The 20626-nt window shown below is 36.8% G+C and overlaps 1 protein-coding gene across 5 annotated transcripts in view; it reads left to right on the top strand.

The window, feature by feature from the left end:
* Nucleotides 1-20626, top strand: part of RALGPS2 (Ral GEF with PH domain and SH3 binding motif 2) — a 167043-nt gene that overhangs the window by 123426 nt on the left and 22991 nt on the right. For all 5 annotated transcript variants that reach the window (XM_055419189.2, XM_055419187.2, XM_088845300.1 and 2 more), the window contains 6 exons: nucleotides 6133-6270; nucleotides 7320-7410; nucleotides 12362-12429; nucleotides 15332-15467; nucleotides 16252-16403; nucleotides 20124-20178. In XM_055419189.2, coding sequence (XP_055275164.1) covers nucleotides 6133-6270; nucleotides 7320-7410; nucleotides 12362-12429; nucleotides 15332-15467; nucleotides 16252-16403; nucleotides 20124-20178 — 640 coding nt within the window. The remainder of the gene's footprint in view (nucleotides 1-6132; nucleotides 6271-7319; nucleotides 7411-12361; nucleotides 12430-15331; nucleotides 15468-16251; nucleotides 16404-20123; nucleotides 20179-20626) is intronic.

Genomic DNA, 20626 nt, shown 5'->3' with positions numbered 1-20626 from the left:
TAATTATCAAAAATAATTGAAAAGCTAGCTATAAAATTCTCTCCGAAATTTAATACCTCTTAAATTCTCACGTTATATAACTAAATTCTGATGGTATATAATGTCGCTTCCTTCTAGTCTGCAACATGACCCCATTTGTCTGAATACAGTTATTCTTATTAGTTTATGTTGTGATTTGAAAGCAGACATAACCCTGGCCTGAGTCATAGGGAAAGAGAGAGTTCTGAGGCCCCATTGGCTGTGGGAACTTAGGCAAGTCACTTTACTATCTCTGACCCAGTTCTTAGGGTGCTGCTTAGAGAATTAGTAATTGTCAGGTTCCAGCTATGCCTTTTTATTTCTTTAAATCAAGAATGTTATTAACTCAGTGGCTGAGAGACAGATTTAGACATCTTAGGTAATTTGGCTTAGGACTTCAGTACTAAGCTGTGGCACTGGGATTTGACTCTCACTCCAAAGCACATGGCCACACTGTCTGATTATTATATAATTGTTGATGGCTGCTTCTAGATAAAACTTGTGGGCTTCTACTTTCTGTAGAAGTGTGCTATGTGTTGTGTTCATGTGTGTGTGTGTGTGTGTGTGTGTGTGTGAGAGCCCCTTCAGTCATTTTGTTTTCTTTGCGACCCTATGGACTGTAACCCATGGGGCCTCTCTCTTTTGTGGGGTTTTTCCAGGCAAGAATACTGGAGTGGGATGCCATGCCCTTCTCAGGGGATCTTCCCAACCCAGGGATTGAACCCACGTCTCTTACGTCCCCTGCATTGACAGGTGGGCTCTTTACCAATACCATGTGCTTTCGCCCTGTCGTTGCCTTACTTTGTGCTACTTTTTCTCTTTCTCAGGCCCTACCATCAACTGTTTGTTGATCAACATCCTTTATTTGAAGTCTGCTTAGTTTATACTTCTTTCACAGATTTAATTATTTCTTTAAATTCCTGTGACATACATAGGTATAGCAGGGTTCTACTCAAAGGCCTACAGATGCTCACAACAAGAATGAAGCAGGTAGTATATGTAGGTGAAGTAAGCGAGAAGTAAGAGAGAAGAGGAAAATAGGTTATGACAGACTGACATCTGTAATGATTACTATCTATACTCTTCCCAGCTGTACCTCACTATTGCCAGATCTCCCCATTTCTTTTAAGGAAAAGGTCATATAGATACTTCCTGTGTTGCTTCCTGATTTTAAAAAAATTGGGACAGTTTCTAGCTTCTGATTTATATTATGTAATACATTACTTGATCATTCAGTGATCACACTGTATTCACTAATAGCTTAACCTGGAGAAATATGAGATAGTTCAGAGCTTTTTTGTTTAAGCAGTGTAGAGGTTTCTAGTTCAGTTCAGTTCAGTTGCTCAGTTGTGTCCAACTCTTGTGATCCCATGGACTGCATCATGCCAGGCCTCCCTATTCATCACCAACTCCCAGACTTGCTCAAACTCATGCCCATTGAGTCAGTGATGCCCTCCAACCATCTCATCCTCTGTCGTCCCCTTTTCCTCTCGCTTTCAATTTTTCCCAGCAACAGGGTCTTTTCCAGTGAGTCGGTTCTTCCCATCTGGTGGCCAAAGTATTGGAGTTTCAGCTTCAGCATCAGTTCTTCCATTATATTCAGGACTGATTTCCTTTAGGGTGGACTGTTTGGATCTCCTTGCAGTCCAAGGGACCTTCAAGAGACTTCTCTAACACCATAGTTCAAAAGCATCAGTTCTTCAGTGCTTAGCTTTCTTTATAGTCCAGCTCTCACATCCATACATGACTACTGGAAAAACCATAGCTCTGACTAGACGGACCTTTGTTGACAAAGTAATGTCTCTGCTTTTTAATACGCTGTCTAGGTTGGTCATAATTTTTCTTCCAAGGAGAAAGAATGTTTTAATTTCATGGCTGGAACCACCATCTACAGTGGTTTTGGAGCCCAAAAAAATAGTCAGCCACTGTTTCCACTGTTTCCCCCATCTATTTGCCATGAAGTGATGGGACCAGATGCCATGATCTTAGTTTTCTGAATGTTGAGTTTTAAGCCAACTTTTTCACTCTCCTCTTTCACTTTCATTAAGAGGCTCTTTAGTTCTTCTTTGCTAGTTAGTAATTCATATCACTGACCAGGTTTGGAAAGTGGAATGGCAGGTGACATTGGAATGCCAGGGACAAATCATGGTTAGTTTGGCATGTTAAATTGAAAATGAAAGTCAGGAGCTGTGTTCTATAGAGAAATTTGGAGAGTCATCAGCAATCAGGTGATGGTTGAGGCCTCAGAAATAAGATAATTCAGAAGTACATGTAGAGTGAGAAGATTAATGACAGAACCATGGAGAATACCAATTCCAAGGGACCTGAGGACATAGAAGAATTGAGGGAGGATGGAAGCGAGGCAAGTTCAAGCCAGTAAAGACTGAGAAACAAAGGGAGTAGTACAAATACTGCAGAGAGACTGAGCAGTAGACAGGAGACCAAGAGAGATGTCTCAAGAATTAGTATGAGAAGGTCATGTATGCCTTTGCCAGAATAAGTTTCAACAGTGAGATGTGAATTTCACATGTTAGCACGTGTGGATCAGTAGAAACCTATATACTGTCAGTGGGTTGATACAGCTTTAAAAACCAATGTGGCACTGTCTTGTAAAGTTGAACATTATCTATACCTGCATGTATGTATATATGTGTATATATCTCTCCTAGAGAAATTCGTGTACGTGTGCACCAGGAGACATGTACAAGAATGTCTATAGCAACAAAGATGAAGGGGGCAAGTAACTCAAAACTCTTATCAAACAAAATGAATAAGTAAATTATGATATAGTTCAGTTCAGTCGCTCAGTCGTGTCCGACTCTTTGTGACCCCAGGAGTCACAGCACGCCAGGCTTCCCTGTCCGTCACCAACTCCCAGAGTTCACTCAAACTCATGTCCATCGAGTCGGTGATGCCATCCAGCCATCTCACTGTTGTCCCCTTTTCCTCCCGCCCCGAATGTTTCCCAGCATCAGAGTCTTTTCCAGTGAGTCAACTCTTCGCATGAGGTGGCCAAAGTATTGGAGTTTCAGCTTTAGCAACAGTCCCTCCAATGAACATGCAGGATTGATCTCCTTTAGAATGGACTGGTTGGATCTCCTTGCAGTACAAGGGACCCTCAAGAGTCTTTTCCAACACCATAGTTCAAAAGGATCAATTCTTCGGCGATCAGCTTTCTTCACAGTCCAACTCTCAAATCCATACATGACCACGGGAAAAACCATAGCCTTGACTAGACGGACCTAGGTTGGCAAAATAATGTCTCTGCTTTTTATAGTTACGTATAGTTTATTCTCTTAAGGAATTACAGCTGTACTTAACAACATGAATAAGTCTTAGAAACAAAATAGACAAAGCAATCACAGACCATATTTTTAAAAACTTACTTAACAACCACTTATAAATCACTTATGTATACTAACTTACCAATATTATCATTTAATCACACATATAAAAGTATGATTTTTTTAAAAGCTCAAAAATAAGTAAAATAAAATGTGCAGGAATACAGACGTGCCTCAAAAAGAACAAGGGGAATAATCTTAAAATTAGAAATGGTAGTTCCCTCTAGACAGGAGGCAGAGAGATGACACAGGGAAAGAACATAAAGATGAGGCAACAGTACTGATACTGTAGCTCTCACGTTGATGAGTATTTATTACATTATTTGATAACCAATATTATATGTTAAACTTGTTATTTTTAAAAGATACAGTTATGATTCTCACACAAATAAAAAATGAATATATGTCAAAGATTTTGTTTAAATCGTTAAGTGTACAGGGAATCAGGAAGATATTTACAATAACTTCAAGGGAGAAAAGTCAGAGTACTGCACATACATGCAGGCCGTTGGGAATGCTGGAATGAATTTACAGGTAGTCACAAAATTGGTCAACATTCACAGGGCGATAATCAGTTACATCCCACTGGACATAATTCACTGGCATTTTTATGGACAAGAATTTGTATTATTACCAGTTTTCAACAACTTATAAAATAGCTCAGGCCAAGAGGATGCACTGGAAACAGGATATACCTAGTAATCTTTTTGCCTATTGCAAAGTCTATCACAATTTTTCCTGACAAAAGTGAACTTTTTTAGGTACCAAATATTACATTAAAATAGAAGGAAGGATAAAAAAATTAACTGTACCAGTCCATATTTCTCTTTCAAGGTGTTTGTTGAAGAAGGCAGGCAAGAGTCCTATCTTGAGGAGGAGATCAGATTTAAAGGAAGGGTCGCTTTGCTTGTGCTTTCTTAAATAGAGGAGATTTAAATGTGCACACTGGCTCTTGGAAAAGAGCCCATGGAGTGTGAGTGATAGAGGAGGCAGCAGTGGATATGTTAAAAGGAGGCAGTAGAGGCTACATTCAAAATCGGAGTTTACATTTGGAAGAAAAAGAAGGGGATTCTTCTTCCTCTGAGACAGGAGGGAAAGAAAGGGAGCTAGCTACAGATTTATTTGAAGTCATAAAAAATACAGTTGAGAGTCTCTAAAGAAAAAGAAGTATTTATGATAGATGGCTTAAAGAATACTGTTAAGATTTACTGAATGGAAAAGGAATGATACTGGAATGAGTAAAAGGATTACCATTGCCAACGTTTTACATTGTGTTAAACACCAGTTGTCTGCAAATACTGGTCAGGATTTTCATTTTTTTAAATGCAAGATAGAGTAACCACCTGAATGAGTTTATTATCTTAAGCAGATAAGATATAAAATACAAAAGATGTTCAATAAAGAGATTAGAAAGTCTTAAAAATTATCGAATGATACAGATACTGTATGAGTTTGTAACAGTGTAATTAAAAAAAAAAAAAAACCTTGGAGTACAAGTGTATACTCTTGAGATCCAGCTCTGTCACTAACAATTCATGTGGTGTTAGACACTTCCTTAATATCTGTGGACCTTAGAGTGTTTGTCTATGAAAAGAGGTTTTGGACTAGACAGTTTCTAAATTCCTTTCTTGTAATCTGTGAGAAAACTAAAGAACCGTTGACACGGACCTGAATATAAGATAATGCTTTAAATGGGCAGAGTTGAGTTCAGGTATCATTTCAGATGGAAGAACCGGCATGAGAAAAATCATAGGGCTTATTTGGAAGGCAATAGGTACATCATTTTGGTTGCACTTACTCTGAGAGTTCATGAACGGGGAGTAACGATTTGAAAGAAAGGAACATGTTGCCTTTTACACTTTACACGTGCATAGTAAACTCTCAGGAAATACCTTCTGTAGATGTGACTTTGAATATCCAAAACTAGGACAACTGAATTATTTGGGAGGATGTATTATTTTTGTTGGTACAGAAAAAAGAGCAAGGTTAGCTTCAACGTGTAGTTAGTAGAACTATTTCAAAAATCCAACTGTTAATCTTTAATAAAAACAAGACGTTTCTACTAGAATGAGACAGTTTTCGAAGTACTTGAGAATCAATACTTCTCTTGTCCTCCAGAGGTTAAGAAACTGTCTTCCAAGGTGGAGAGGGAGGAGAGCACAGGTTCGATCCCAGGTTGAGGAGCTGGGATCTCATGTGTTATGGGGACAGCTGGGCCCAAGCGTTCTGGAGTCTACACACCTCAGCAGAGAGCCTGTGTCCCACAACCCAGACCCAGTGCAGCCAAATAAATAAATATTTAAAAGGGAAAAAAAAGTGAAGCTCATGTGATAGTTACCCATTCGAGGCAAGCATGTATAGAACTAATATTAAGTTAACTGCCTCATGGAAATGGAAGGGAAGTGGTTAGGCTGGTTAACTTAAAACTTCTTCAGACTGTACCACAACTTGAAAAATAGGTACTAGTGTATAGACATAAAAACCAAGGTTCAGAAATTAGAATAATTATTTTATACAGAGGTAGAGCCAGTTCAGGAGCTCATCTTCTTTACATTAAGACCCATGGGTAGGTAGGTACTGGAGTTTCTAACTTCGGCTTTAAGTTACATCTCTGACCTGGACTCCACAGAAATCTAGGCCTTAGTGGTCATGTTTTAACATGCTATTAATAATGAATATATTTTAAATATGGCATATATCGAAATATAGCTATAAACAAACTATACTCATCCAAACAAGTAGGAAAACATTTATCTTAATTTTGTTTCAGGTATCTATCTATCTGATTTAACATATATTGATTCAGCATATCCATCAACTGGCAGCATTCTAGAAAATGAGCAAAGATCAAACTTGATGAATAACATCCTTCGAATAATTTCTGATTTACAGCAGTCTTGTGAATATGGTGAGTTTCTGGGAGTAATGCTGTAATTCATTTATAAAGGTTGATTCATTTACACAGGTTGTTGGCCACTCTTCACATAGCAGGGTATGTGAATGTAAAGGAAAATAATGATTATGTCACTGTTCAATGTTTAGCATCCTGTTTAAGATCTTGCTTTTAAGGAGTTCAAGTATTGCATATTTAAAATGCTAAGTTTTATCTTTTGCTCTTCTGCAATTTGTAGCAACTTTGCTAATGTAATTTTCACAATTATTTTCTATTCTTTTCATCTAATTTGATCTCCCTGATCTATTATGTAAATATTTCTTTTATTTTTCAGTTAGGGAGTGAGCTGAGACTGTTGTAGTAACAGTTGAGAAACTTTCTTGAGTTCTATGTTGAGTAGATAACCAGTTTTTGTCCAAGACGTATTTTATGGAAACACATATGTGAAAAGAACTTACGCAAGCCCAAATGATTAGGGAAAAAAATTACTGTTTTAGAGCATTTAAATGCTTTCAGTTTGATAGAAAATAAAGAGAGGTTTTTACAGCTATGTAATTTTAATGCTGTTTAAAAACGGTTTACAATTTGTTGTTATTTAACTTTAATCTTTTTTTTGTCCTTTTCTCAATTTTTTTAACATAACATCAAATTGTAATGTTAAATCAATCTTATTTGAAATTTCTAAGTAGGAGAGAAAAAAACTACAAATGTGAGCCAGGCTGCTTTTAAAAAAAACAACCCTAAACTGCCTTACATCTTGCATTTAGATGAGGTTTGACTATAAATTACAATGGTGGCTCTGATTTTTTTTATGAAATTTCTCAAATATGTGGGACTTTGTAAATGGAGGTGTTTTAATCTATACAAACAGCATGAAACTGCAGTTTTCTAAATTACCTTCAGTTTTACATTAAATAACATTTACCTCAGTCATGTCCTAGAGTTAATTTAATTTGGTGCCATGTGGCCTTAATTTACCTTTAAATATATTTTTCTCAGCTTAACTTTAAAAATTTTGCCTGAGATGTATGTTATCAGATAATTATTTATCATGTTTTGCCTAGATATCCCCATGTTGCCTCACGTCCAAAAATACCTGAACTCTGTTCAGTATATAGAAGAACTGCAAAAGTTTGTGGAAGATGATAATTACAAGTAGGTTGGATCTTCAGAAGTGGTTTGTATAACTGTGTCCTGTCCTCCACCCTTTCATCTCTGTAATCAAACTTCTAAATATTACATCTTATCATGCAAATACAGTTATGCATTTACAGTGGTAAAGTTACCTGTTCACATGAATTTTTTAAATCAGTCACAATGTGACTGAGCCAATAGTATACAAGTACGTCATCTCTTCCTCTAGTAAAAAGCATTGTATATTTCTCAACTTGTTGAGAGCTGATGTTTGATAGTTCTAGTTTTACATTTCTTCCTTTCTCTCTCCATTGAAGCATTGAATCTTTATGGAAATGTATCTTTTAATAGACTGAAAAATCAATTAATTCTTGTCCATGAATAGAAAAATTGCCCTTCTTTAAGGAAATTTTTAACACAATTTTGAACTTGTTTTCAGTTATTTTTGTGTATTGAGAGAATATTGAACCTTCTGGACTCTGAATTAATATTTGTCCAACAGAACACCACACTTGTCCTTTCCTCTATTCAAGCAAGTCTTTCGTTAACGGTTTCCAAAACTTACTTTTAAAACAGCTGATATCCGTGTCTTTTTGCTTAACCATTCTCAGTCCTACCCAACGGAAAAGGGATTTTTTCATTATTAACCCTTTTTATTTTTCTGGAGTAGGAAATGCATCCCACTCCAGTATTCTTGCCTGGAAATTTCCTTAGACAGAGGAGCCTGGTGGGCTACAGTCCATGGAGTCACAGAGTCAGACGTGACTGAGCACACACACATTCGCATTTATTTTTCAGTAGTGTGCTCTCCATCATGACTACCAGGTTTTTTGGGTTTTGTTTTTTCCAAAACATAGAAGGATAAAGAGTCTATTTCTCTTGAGGCTTTTCATTTTCCTTGCAGCTTCATTTGTTTAAAAAAATTTTTTTTTTGCTGTTTCTAAGCTTTCAAATTTAACTTTGTGTCTGCCACAAATATTTTTTCCAGTAAAGGGTTATACTTTAAATTTTTATCAAAGTGAAAGATAAGGTTATTTTTTAATATTAATGCATTATATACAAAAATTTTCTTACACTGTGTGATAGTAATTATCAGCTTCTTTGTTCCATAAGTTTCAATATTTTTTAAAGAATTCTGGAGAACAGAATTAGTACCCATAGTAAAAGGCTAGAAATTCCAAAAAACAACTGGAAATAACTTTTCTTCAAATATCAAATATATTAAGAAGCTCTGTACATATACTTAAAATGTATCTGGAGCTTTATTTATATTTGAAAACACCTTTATTGCCATCTTCTCCACCATAATGTATTATTACCACTTTATCTTTCTGTATCAATTTTTGTTTTACAGAAACTTTTTACAGGGTAATTCATTTGAAAATGTATGGGGTCACTGCATCAGCTTTTTAATAATCTTGGCAGTGTTTCACAGATCTGATGCCCTAGATTGTAAGTTTCTTGAGTATGATAGTCTGTGTCATATTTATCACTTATCACTTTCATCTCTCTACTGACGTAGCATAAAACACTCATATTTTTGTCCAGTTGGGTACAGAAGATTATCTTAAAACTCAAAACATGAGTAAGTCATTATTAAAATTCCATGTCTGTTTCAAGAAACTTAATGGATTTTTTAAAAATTTAAGTTTAACTCTTCAGTAGAACGTGAAAGTTGCTCAGTCTTGTCGGACTCTTTGCGACCCCATGGACTGTACAATCCATGAAATTCTCCAGGCCAGAATACTGAAGTGGGTAGCTGTTCCCTTCTCCAGGGGAATCTTCCCAACTCAGGGATCAAACCCAGGTCTTCTGCTTTGCAAGTGGATTCTTTACCAACTGAGCCACCAGGGAAGCCCAAGCATATTGGAGTGGGTAACCTATCCCCTCTCCAGCGGATCTTCCCGACCCAGGAATTGAACCAGGGTCTCCTTTGTTGCAGGTGGATTCTTTCCCAACTGAGCTATCAGGGAAGCCCCTTCAGTAGAAGTGAAGTCTAAGAAATTGTTGCATAAATACAGAGTATGGTGAATTTTAATGCTGAAAGGATAGAGTTAACTAAGCTGTTAAGTAGTTTTAGCAGTCTGTATCCTGGCATGCGAGTTTCATTTTGGTAGGAAAGTGGATGCTGTTACACTGATTTTCGCTTTCACGAGTAACTGGAACTCGAGCAGCCTTCCCATTATACTCATTGTGTGTTTGTCACTTAGTCGTGTCCGACTTTTGCAACCCCATGGTCTGTAGCCCGTCAGGTTCCTCTGTCCATGGAATTCTCCAGGCAAGAATACTGGAGTGGATTGCCATTTCCATCTCCAAGGGATCTTCCTGACCAAGGGATCGAACCCAGGTCTCTTGCATTGCAGGCAGATTCTTTACCATCTGAGCTACAGGGAAGTCCCATTGTATTCATAAACAAATATTTATTCAGCTTTTGCTATAGGTGAATGCTAGCTGCTGGGATTACAAAATAAATAATTACAAAATAGTTCAAAGAGTACTATACTAGAGATGTGCCGAGGATGCTTTGGGAACATAGATGAGGGGAGACCTAATTCAGCTTTAACTGGGAAAAGTGAAGAGAAAATAAACATGAGCAGCTTCAGGTGACCATCTTACCTTAGTCTGCATCTTAGCAGGTGAGTTGCTCCACATGAAGAGTTAGGAAAGGTGTTTCAGGGATGGAACCATCAATGGAATAGGGTGGGAAGCTATGTTTGCTTGGGGAACTACAAGTCACTTGGTGGTATTAGAGAATCTTACGGGAAGCTAAAGAAGATAGTGTTTTCCTAAAGAGGCAGTTGTGTTGCATGAACCTACTGATTAAATGTGTTGAAAATCAGAGCATTTTAACATAAGAGCTATTAAGGTCATAAGTTGGGAAAAATAGATTTTATGATGAAAGATTTAAATAAAAATGACTTTTCATTTATCCATAAGCCTCTGTTTTTGGCAGCTTCATCTACATAGGCAGCCAGTATCAATATTACAGGTTACATGCATGTGTTTTAATCAGAGTGAAAATCTTTCGAAGTTAAGTCATTTTAATACTGAGCATAATATCTTTTGGAGAAGGAAATGGCAACCCACTCCAGTATTCTTGCCTGGAGAATCCCAAGGACAGAGGAGCCTGGTGGGCTGCCATCTACGGGGTCGCACAGAGTCAGACACGACTGAAGCAACTTAGCAGCAGCAGCATATTTTTTCTCAATGAATCAGCATCACTGTTATATATAGTGTTTTGATGATTATATAGGCAACTGACACTGACTATCCTGTGCAGTTTAAGATGCTTCCACTTTTTATATTGCTGTCGGTTATCAGCCATTATTAATAGCAATGTAATTCTCCCATAGTCTCCTTTCTGTTCCTTTCTATTTTGGTTCTCTGTTAGGAAACTTTACTTAATTTGTTTACTTCTTTGTCTTCCACCTTCTAGACTGTGTGCTTCCAAAGGGGAGAGACACCCTATCTGCTTTACTCTCTGTTATATTCCAGTGCTGAGATAACAGTGCCTGACACAAAACAAGTGTTCAGCGAAGGAATATAGCATAGTCTGAAGCTCACATAATTAAAGTCAGCTACCCTGTAATAAGAAAAAGAGCAGAGAGTTCTGATTAATCATACATCTATTCAATACATGTACTTTACATAGTTAAGTAATTAGAGTACAATTATATGTGATTTCTTCTTTAGGATATCAAAGAAATTGATAAAAAGTTAAGCACCTATAATAAATTTATCATTATAATATCATTTGTATTGTGCAGTTTCATAAAAAATTCCAGTTGGTAGGATGCTGAAAAATAAAAAGCTTTTATTAATTTCCAGACAAATGCTTAATAATAATACAGAGTACACCAAAGTGTATTTCCTGGACTACACCAAAATATTTTGTACAACTGCTTTAGTATCCTATTTCCTGAAACCATTTCCACTGATAGGAATTATAACCTCTTTTTGCTACAGAACTCAAAATTGATACATTTTCCTAAATGGAACGTGTGTGTGTGCGCGTGTGTGTGTGTGTCCATGGAATGTGTGTGTGTGTGTGTGTGTGTGCGTGCGTGCGCTCAGTCATGTCTGACTCTTTGTGACCCCATAGACTATAGCCTGCCAGACTTCTCTGTCCATGGAACGTGTGTGTGTGTGTGTGTGTGCGCGCGCGTGCGCGTGTGCTCAGTCATGTCTGACTCTTTGTGACCCCAAAGACTATAGCCTGCCAGACTTCTCTGTCCATGGAATTTTCCAGGCAAGGATACTGGAATGGGTTGCCATTTCCTTCTCCAAAGGATCTTCCTGATCCTGGGATTGAACCTAGGTCTATTATTTCTCCTGCATTGGCAGGCAGATTCTTTACCACTGAACCACCTTAATTTCCAACTAATAAACTCTGACTTAGAAAAGGGATTTATCAGGGATTTTGTAAACAGCCTTTTTATTTGTGTAGAGAGATCTTTCTTTTGATAATTTGAGTTGGTTGGTGTTTTGGATGGTTAGTTTTAAATAAGGTTTTTGTTTTTTTTTTTAATTTTCAGTGCTACAGAGACCATTAGCCCATCCAATAAGGATTCTAGAAAGAATCTGCATAGTTTAATGAAATGTGGGAGAGTTACTGAACTTACTTGCCTTTTATCAGTATAACCTCAGGTTAAGTCACCTTTTAGTCTTTCACCGAATAGCTTTAAATGTGTTGAATTGTTCGGCAGTATTGAGGTTCTTAGGAGAGCTATCTCTGTTTTTGAATATGAGGTTTTGATGTTTTTCCCACTCTAATATTTCCTGGAATCACTGTAAGATCAGCTTTGTATGAAAGAGAGAGGGGACTTAATTAAGATCACCCTTGAAGAAAAATATATAGTTGAGATTATTTTATAAAAAATGTTTTTAGGCTTTTGGTAGAAAAATACATGATTTTAATGTTATTTTGTCAAATATTAATCAGTTTATGTGCTTTTTTCCTTTTGAAATTCAGGCTTTCCTTAAAGATAGAACCAGGGACAAGCACACCACGTTCTGCTGCTTCCAGGGAGGATTTAGTAGGTTAGTGCACCTTTCTCTTGTTACTGAGTAATAAACCAGATAACCTAACAAGAAAGAAGGGATATACTCCAAAGTGAGTAAATGCTTAGCACATTTTATTCTGCCTGCACAGTTTTATTTTTGGTATTAAAATATATCTTTTTCTGTTTGGTTTTTCTGTTTTTCATTAAAAAGTTGTCACGTGTAGTTTGTCAGTAATATGCAAATAAATATGCCAAGTAATCAAGAGTAATAGATATAGCCAACAGAAAATAATAAGTAAGTAAAAAAGATCTTCGAGACCAAGATAGTCACGATAACGTGATCACTGACCTAGAGCCAGACATCTTGGAATGTGAAATCAAGTGGGCCTTAGAGAGCATCACTACGAACAAAGCTAGTGGAGGTGATGGAATTCCAGTTGAGCTATTTCAAATCTTGAAAGATGATGCTGTGAAAGTGCTGCACTCAATATGCCAACAAATTTGGAAAACTCAGCAGTGGCCACAGGACTGGAAAAGGTCAGTATTCATTCCAATCCCAAAGAAAGGCAATGCCAAAGAATGCTCAAACTACCACACAATTGCACTCATCTCACACGCTAGTAAAGTCATGCTCAAAATTCTCCAAGCCAGGCTTCAGCAATATGTGAACCGTGAACTCCCAGATGTTCAAGCAGGTTTTAGAAAAGGCAGAGGCACCAGAGATCAAATTGCCAACATCCGCTGGATCATGGAGAAAGCAAGAGAGTTCCAGAAAAACATCTATTTCTGCTTCATTGACTATGCCAAAGCCTTTGACTGTGTGGATCACAGTAAACTGTGGAAAATTCTGAAAGAGATGGGAATACCAGACCACCTGACCTGCCTCTTGAGAAACCTGTATGCAGGTCAGGAAGCAACAGTCAGAACTGTACATGGAACAACAGACTGGTTCCAAATAGGAAAAGGAGTACGTCAAGGCTGTATATTGTCACCCTGCTTATTTAACTTATATGCAGAGTACATCATGAGGAATGCTGGGCTGGAAGAAGCACAGGCTGGAATCAAGATTGCTGGGAGAAATATCAATAACCTCAGATATGCAGATGATACTACCCTTATGGCAGAAAGTGAAGAGGAACTCAAAAGCCTCTTGATGAAAGTGAAAGAGGAGAGTGAAAAGGTTGGCTTGAAGCTCAACATTCAGAAAACAAAGATCATGGCATCTGGTCCCATCACTTCATGGGAAATAGATGGAAAAACAGTGGAAACAGTGTCAGACTTTGTTTTTTTGGGCTCCAAAATCACTGCAGATACTGATTGCAGCCATGAAATTAAAAGATGCTTACTCCTTGGAAGGAAAGTTATGATCAACCTTGATAGTATATTAAAAAGCAGAGACATTACTTTGCCAACCAAGGTCCGTCTAGTCAAGGCTGTGGTTTTTCCCGTGGTCATGTATGGATGTGAGAGTTGGACTGTGAAGAAAGCTGATCCGCCGAAGAATTGATGCTTTTGAACTGTGGTGTTGGACAAGACTCTTGAGAGTCCCTTGTACCGCAAGGAGATCCAGTCAGTCCATTCTAAGGGAGATTGATCCTGGGTGTTGATTGGAAGGACTGATGCTAAAGCTGAAACTGCAATACTTTGGCCACCTCATGCGATGAGTTGACTCACTGGAACAGACTCTGATGCTGGGAAGGGTTGGGGGCGGGAGGAGAAGGGGACGACCGAGAATGAGATGGCTGGATGGCATCACCGACTCTGTAGACATGAGTTTGAGTGAACTCCGGGAGTTGGTGATGGACGGGGAGGCCTGGCGTGCTGTGATTCATGGGGTCGCGGAGAGTCGGACACGACTGAGCGACTGAACTGAACTGAATTTATGAATTATCAGCTCTTTTTTCTTTAAGCTTACTGTAAGAGGCAGAGAGGGTTAATTATGTTAGAAGTGGTCGAAGTGAAAATTTTACTAATTTGAATAATTAGAGGAGTCAATTTTAGTGGCTTAATTTTTTTTCAATTTCACTCTAACGCTGGACAAAGTACTGAAAAGAACAGTCATAGTGTCTTAACTTATCTGTTGCATTACAGTTGGGATTTATATGTATATAAATAATCTAAAAACATGAAATTGAAGAGAATTTTTAAAAGAAATCGTAGACAATACCTTGTTTAATATTCCAAATACAGATGTTGGCACTAAGTTTTGTAATATTGTATATCCTAAAAATAATTGGAGACCCATCTAATAAGGTATGAAGGAAATGAGGGAACAAAACCATGACAGTGTCTACAGGGGAGAGTGTTCCAAGCAAAGGAAATCATTGCAGGCTATATCTATTTAAATTTGCTTTTCTTTTCATTCTTAAAGTGATATTTTGCTTGTAAAGCAATTGTACACCAATAAAAATTTTTTAAAGTGTTATTTTGCAAATCTGTGTACTCTCAAGTTCCATTTTTTTAGTTTCCAGAAACTTGAGCAGTCGATATAGATTTAAATTGTAACTTGAATCCTTGACCTACTCTATACATTCTGTATCTATGAAGAAGCTGAAACTAAGAGTGAAGACATAATGTGGAACATTAAATGAGCACCGAACTAGGATTCAGAAGACCTGAGGGTTTAGTCCAGGTTTCACCATCTCTTCTAATTACACTGCTTCCTCTATGAATAGGGAAAATATTTATACTGGCTACTTAGGGCAAGTAAAATAGATAGAAATTTAATAGATATTGTTTGTTTTGAGGTTTTGTGTTTTACGACTCAGAAACTAAGTATTTCTTATGTTCAGTCAATTAAATAGAATTCATATTACCTTAAATTAAACCACAATTCTTATTTCATATCAAAGGATTACAAATAAAGCAATATTTCTAAACCATTTAACAGTTTCTGTCTCTCTTTATGTCTCTCTCTCTTTTTTAATTTAACCCTTAAGGTCCTGAAGTAGGAGCATCTCCACAGAGTGGAAGAAAAAGCATGGCAGCCGAAGGAGCCTTGCTGCCACAGACACCGCCATCCCCTCGGAACCTGATTCAGCATGGACATAGGAAGTGCCATAGCTTGGGTTACAAGTCAGCACTTTCAATTTTATCTTTCAAATTTTTATGTATTTGGTTGGATTTATTTTCTACTTATTTTACTAGTTGGACAGAAAATAGTGTCCTTGCATAGTTTTATTTATGTAACAGTAGTCTTTTTCTGATTTAGTAAAATACCTTGTTTGCATAAAGGCATTTATTTCTTCCTTACCTTAATTTGGAAATGAGCTTTTCCCAATAGTGCTTTCACACTTTGGGGGATAAAAATGAACATTACAGGTCATCATCATAAATAAAATCAGGAAAGCAAACACTGTTTCCATTTTTAAATGATAACTTATATCATGAGGCATTGCTTGTCTTAACCAAAACAAGTCACCATAAATAAAGCATATAAAAACTGTTCTTTTTATAACAAAATACAAAGAAAGGGAAACTGTCTTTTTGTTTAGCTTTACAAGATTGTTTCCTCAAAATGGACCCCAAGGTTCACCTTTGCCATGATTTTTGTGAAAATTCAATAGACATTTTCCAAAAGTGAATGTGAAAATAATTTTTAATGAACCCAAGCATCAAGATAAAGTGTTTTCTGTTATATAGGTAGATATAGCCTGGTTTTCTAAAAAATTTTTCCCTAAACTGTTAGCTTGAGGCTTTCATGGTAAAAATCTGTGTGTTCATTAGTATGAGAGTTCAGAAGTAAGTTCAGGATAGCAGGTACATCTTTTATATCCTGAATCTTTATGTAAGAGTATTTTTTATATCCTGAATTAGTAACAGTAATGAAAGATATGAAAATATTTCTCTTTGTTTCCAGTTTCATTCATAAAATGAACACAGCAGAGTTTAAGAGTGCAACGTTCCCAAATGCAGGGCCAAGACATCTCTTAGATGATAGCGTCATGGAGCCCCATGCACCATCTCGAGGCCAAGCTGAAAGCTCTACTCTTTCTAGTGGAATATCAATAGGTGAGAAATAATTCTCTGAGAGGGTTCCAACTTATGTAAAATAAGACTTCTAACAAAACTCAGCTGGCAAAGCATGATTAACCCTACTACAAGTAGAAAAAATAATTGATAAAAGCTAAGTAGCAAAGTGTGGATGTAAGATCATATTACTAGTAGCTGCTAACATTAATAATTCATGATGGTTTGAAAAGTGCTTGATGTTTTTGACTTCAAAAGGGGAGGCATTCGAGGAATGGTGGGGAAGAGAACAGGCACTGGTTGAATTGGTTACTGCATGTAGTTGGAATGTAGGAATGAGGAAAGGGGCAGATGAGTTATGATTCTCAGGATTTTTTTTAGATTAAGCAGCTAGTTAGATGGTGATGCTGTTACCTAAGCAGAGAACATTATAAGAGCAGCCATTTGCAGGTATTTGAGTTATTTGTAAAGGGTGACTAGGTTTGGGGAATTAAGAATTCCATTTTGGACATGTTTGGACCATATTGAGTTGTCAGGTAGGTAATTGAATGTATGAATCTGAAGCTTAAGGAGGTAAAGTCACATCTATAGATACAGGTATAAGAATTAGCATATTTAGTATTTCAAGCCATGAGACCAGATAAGGTCACCGAGGGAGAAGATAGAAATAAATAAGAGTAGACGTGCTAACCTTTGGAGGTGTCATTTTTTTTAAATGGTCAGCCATCAAAGGAAACGACAAATTAGGGACCACTGAAGCAGGGAGTAAAGCGGTGTGGTATCACGAAAGCCCGGTAGAGGAAGGATCTCTGGAGGGAGGGATGTGTTGAATGTATCCATATCAAGTGCCCAAAAGAGAAAATAAGATGAGAACAGGAGTTCATCTCTGAATTTGGCGAGATAAAACTCACTTGGTGACCTTGGTTAGATTTGCTTTATAGAATACTGTGGGCAAAGCACTGGCTGGAGTAGATGGGAGAATGAGAGGTAAGAAAATAGAGATAGCTATTATGAAGAAAACCAGGACTGGAAAAGGACGTGAAGTTAAGAAGAATTTGTTTGTTTTTACTTCCTAAACTGTTATTTATTTTCTGAACCTTCTAGCTGAGCATAATTTCTCTGGATAGTTAGGAAATCTCTATATGATGCTATTTTTATTTTTTAAAAGAAATAAGGGAGGAAATTTTCTCTGATTAACTGCTAAGGTTGCTCAAGGGCTTAGTCTATTACTTTTAATATGATCATCTCAATATTGATAAATAGTCAGTAGAAAGAAATATAGTAGTTCATTTTCTTGAACATACTGACTTCTTTTAACCCTTGAGAGTTTCGAACCCTGAAATTGCTTTGGAGCTGGAAAGCTCCATTCAGCAGTTTTATTCCAGTATTTCCCTTTTTAAAAATGCAAATGATGACAAAATTTCAAAACAGAAGACAAGTTGGTCACCTGAAATATCTCTTCATTAATACTGTAAATTGCCTATATGCAAATATTACCCTCAATCTGAAAAACAGTACACGGAATAATTTTGCAAAAGAGAGAGGAAGAAGCTTTTTCTAGTTAAGAATATGTTACAGTTCTGGAATCTAGCATGTTACTTTAAGCAAAAAAATAATAATTTTAAAAATTATAGCTCTCAATTTAGTATAAAATATTTGCGTTTTCTCTAATACTTATCTTAAGTATTATAATGATGATTATTCTCTATTTGTGACTTACTTTCCATAGATGTTTTTTTGGTTACCACAAGATAGTTATCTTATTTCATTCCATTACAATTAATGTCTTGTTTTAGAGAACTGTCTTTTAGAACACGAAGGGGCTAATTCAATTCTTGCCTTTGTATTTATTGCTTAATTATTCCAAGGCTAAGTAGGTAAACAGTAAGGATTGTTGTATCCTTGTTTATAAATTAAGAACATTAGACATAGGCATTACTTTACAGGGTGTTTCCTTTAAAACTTTAACATTCTGAAAAGAAAGTTTATAACCATCAGTTCAGTTCAGTTCAGTCACTCAGTCGTGTCCAACTCTTTGCGACCCCATGAATCGCAGCACGACAGGCCTCCCTATCCATCACCAACTCCCAGAGTCTACTCAAACTCATGTCCATCGAGTCGGTGATGCCATCCAGCCATCTCATCCTCTGTTGTCCCCTTCTCCTCCTGCCTCCAATCCCTCCCAGCATCAGGGTCTTTTCCAGTGAGTCAACTCTTCACATGAGGTGGCCAAAGTATTGGAGCTTCAGCTTTAGCATCGGTCCTTCCAATGAACACCCAGGACTGATCTCCTTTAGGATGGACTGGTTGGACCTCCTTTCAGTCCAAGGGCTCTCAAGAGTCTTCTCCAACACCACAGTTCAAAAGCATCAATTCTTCGGCGCCCAGCTTTCTTCACAGTCCAACTCTCACATCCATACATGACCACTGGAAAAACCATAGCCTTGACTAGACGGACCTTTGTTGGCAAAGTAATGTCTCTGCTTTTCATAACCCTAGCTGGTAGTTATTATTATACACACGCAATTTATAATAACAAAAAGATTTTTTCCTTAGCTGTAACTTTTACATACAATATTAACTTGTGCCTTGGAGGCTCTGAGAAAGTACCCTGGAGAAATTAACCAGTGCTTGAGACTGTGACCTCTAAAATTTTCTAACATGGCATATATGTCCTGGGTAACCCAAAATCCCAGAATAGTCCTGACCAGCTGAAGGAGGCATATCTACTCGAGGTCCATGCTTCTGGAATAAACTTCTGTTTTCTACAAATAAGTCATACTAATTATGCTTAAATTTTCAGTCTTTATCACATAATGTTCTACATATAAAAAATAACATACAAGCCTCCACTACCAACAGCAGATTACCTCCAGTTTCTTATCTGACCCACATAACCGGAAAATTATTTCAGTAACTGTTAGTACTTCCAAGGATGGGACATAACTTGTACCATTCTACATGCATGGAAAAGGTGTTAAATCCATCACATATAATGGGTTCCTTATAGTATTTGAGTTTGAGCCTCTCAAAGAACCCTGGTTGTGAAAGTCTGATAGATGATTCAATGTGATACACAAAGGGCAAATTAATTATTGATTAATTATCTTTAAAATAAATTTTAAATCAACCTAAGCTGTTTTGGACTTTCACAGTTTTCTGTCACCTCCAGTTAAGCTAATTTAAAACTTTCTATTTTAACTGATATTCTGGGTCTCTAAGAGAAAGTTTTTACATTGTTATGGTACCTTTTTTTTTTTTTTCTTAAGGATTCCATCTTCTTCTGCCTTGCCTCTAAAGACAAAAGTTGAATTTCATTGAGCTTTTTACCCTTAGGATAGTAATGGGTTTTAAAAAAAAAAAAATACAAAAGGAAGTATACCATGAACCTCCAAGAAATTTGTAATTATATTGGTCTTAAATTATGACAAACCTAATAAGGAAAAACTGTGTGCTTATATGTGTACTTACATGTACTTATTCTCCGATGGTAGAAAAAGTGTTTACTAATTGATAAATTTAAGCCATAAGTATACATATAAAAATGTTTTATGCTGTTTTGTTTCTTTGTGTAGACTTGTCAGCTCAGTTCTAATACATTGCAAAATACACCAAGCACAATGATATTAGAATGAAGAATTGATACGTGGATGTTTACCCACAAATAATGTAAATAAGCACAGCTAGAGTATTTATTTTTAAAAAGTAGAATCTAAACTATAATTATGATGTTTAAAAAAATAAGATAACTTTTGATTTTAGGTAGCAGTGATGGCTCTGAACTAAGTGAAGAGACCTCATGGCCTGCTTTTGAAAGGTAAGAAAAATTGTCCATTTAAACTGTTTTGAGTTTATTTTGTTTAAGTATATGATGTTTCCCAAGTAGTTCAGTGGTAAAGAATCCTCCTGCCAATGCAGGAGATACGGGTTCAATCCCTGGGTTGGGAAAATCCCCTGGAGAGGGAAATGGCAGCCCACTCCAGTATCCTTGCCTGGGAAATCCCACGGAGAGAGAAGCCTGCCGGGCTACAGCCAACGGGTCCTCAAAAGAGTCGGACATGACTTGGGGACTAAACAACAACAAAGTATATGATAATGTGAATTTTAAGACATAATATTTATTACATATAAAAGGACTATTTAGGCTTCCTGCTGGTGGCAGAAATTAAAAGTTAATACTTAAGCCTAGAATTCAATATTATCTCGTAAAGACATTTTATTTGGTGACGACACATATATCTGATTTTAGTATATTTTAAATTGTA

The sequence above is a fragment of the Moschus berezovskii genome, chromosome 17, assembly GCF_049115385.1.
Source record: "Moschus berezovskii isolate FMDL1 chromosome 17, NW_MosBer_1.0, whole genome shotgun sequence".
NCBI classification, from domain to species: Eukaryota; Metazoa; Chordata; class Mammalia; order Artiodactyla; family Moschidae; genus Moschus; species Moschus berezovskii.
This window is presented reverse-complemented; position numbering and strand designations above follow the sequence as displayed.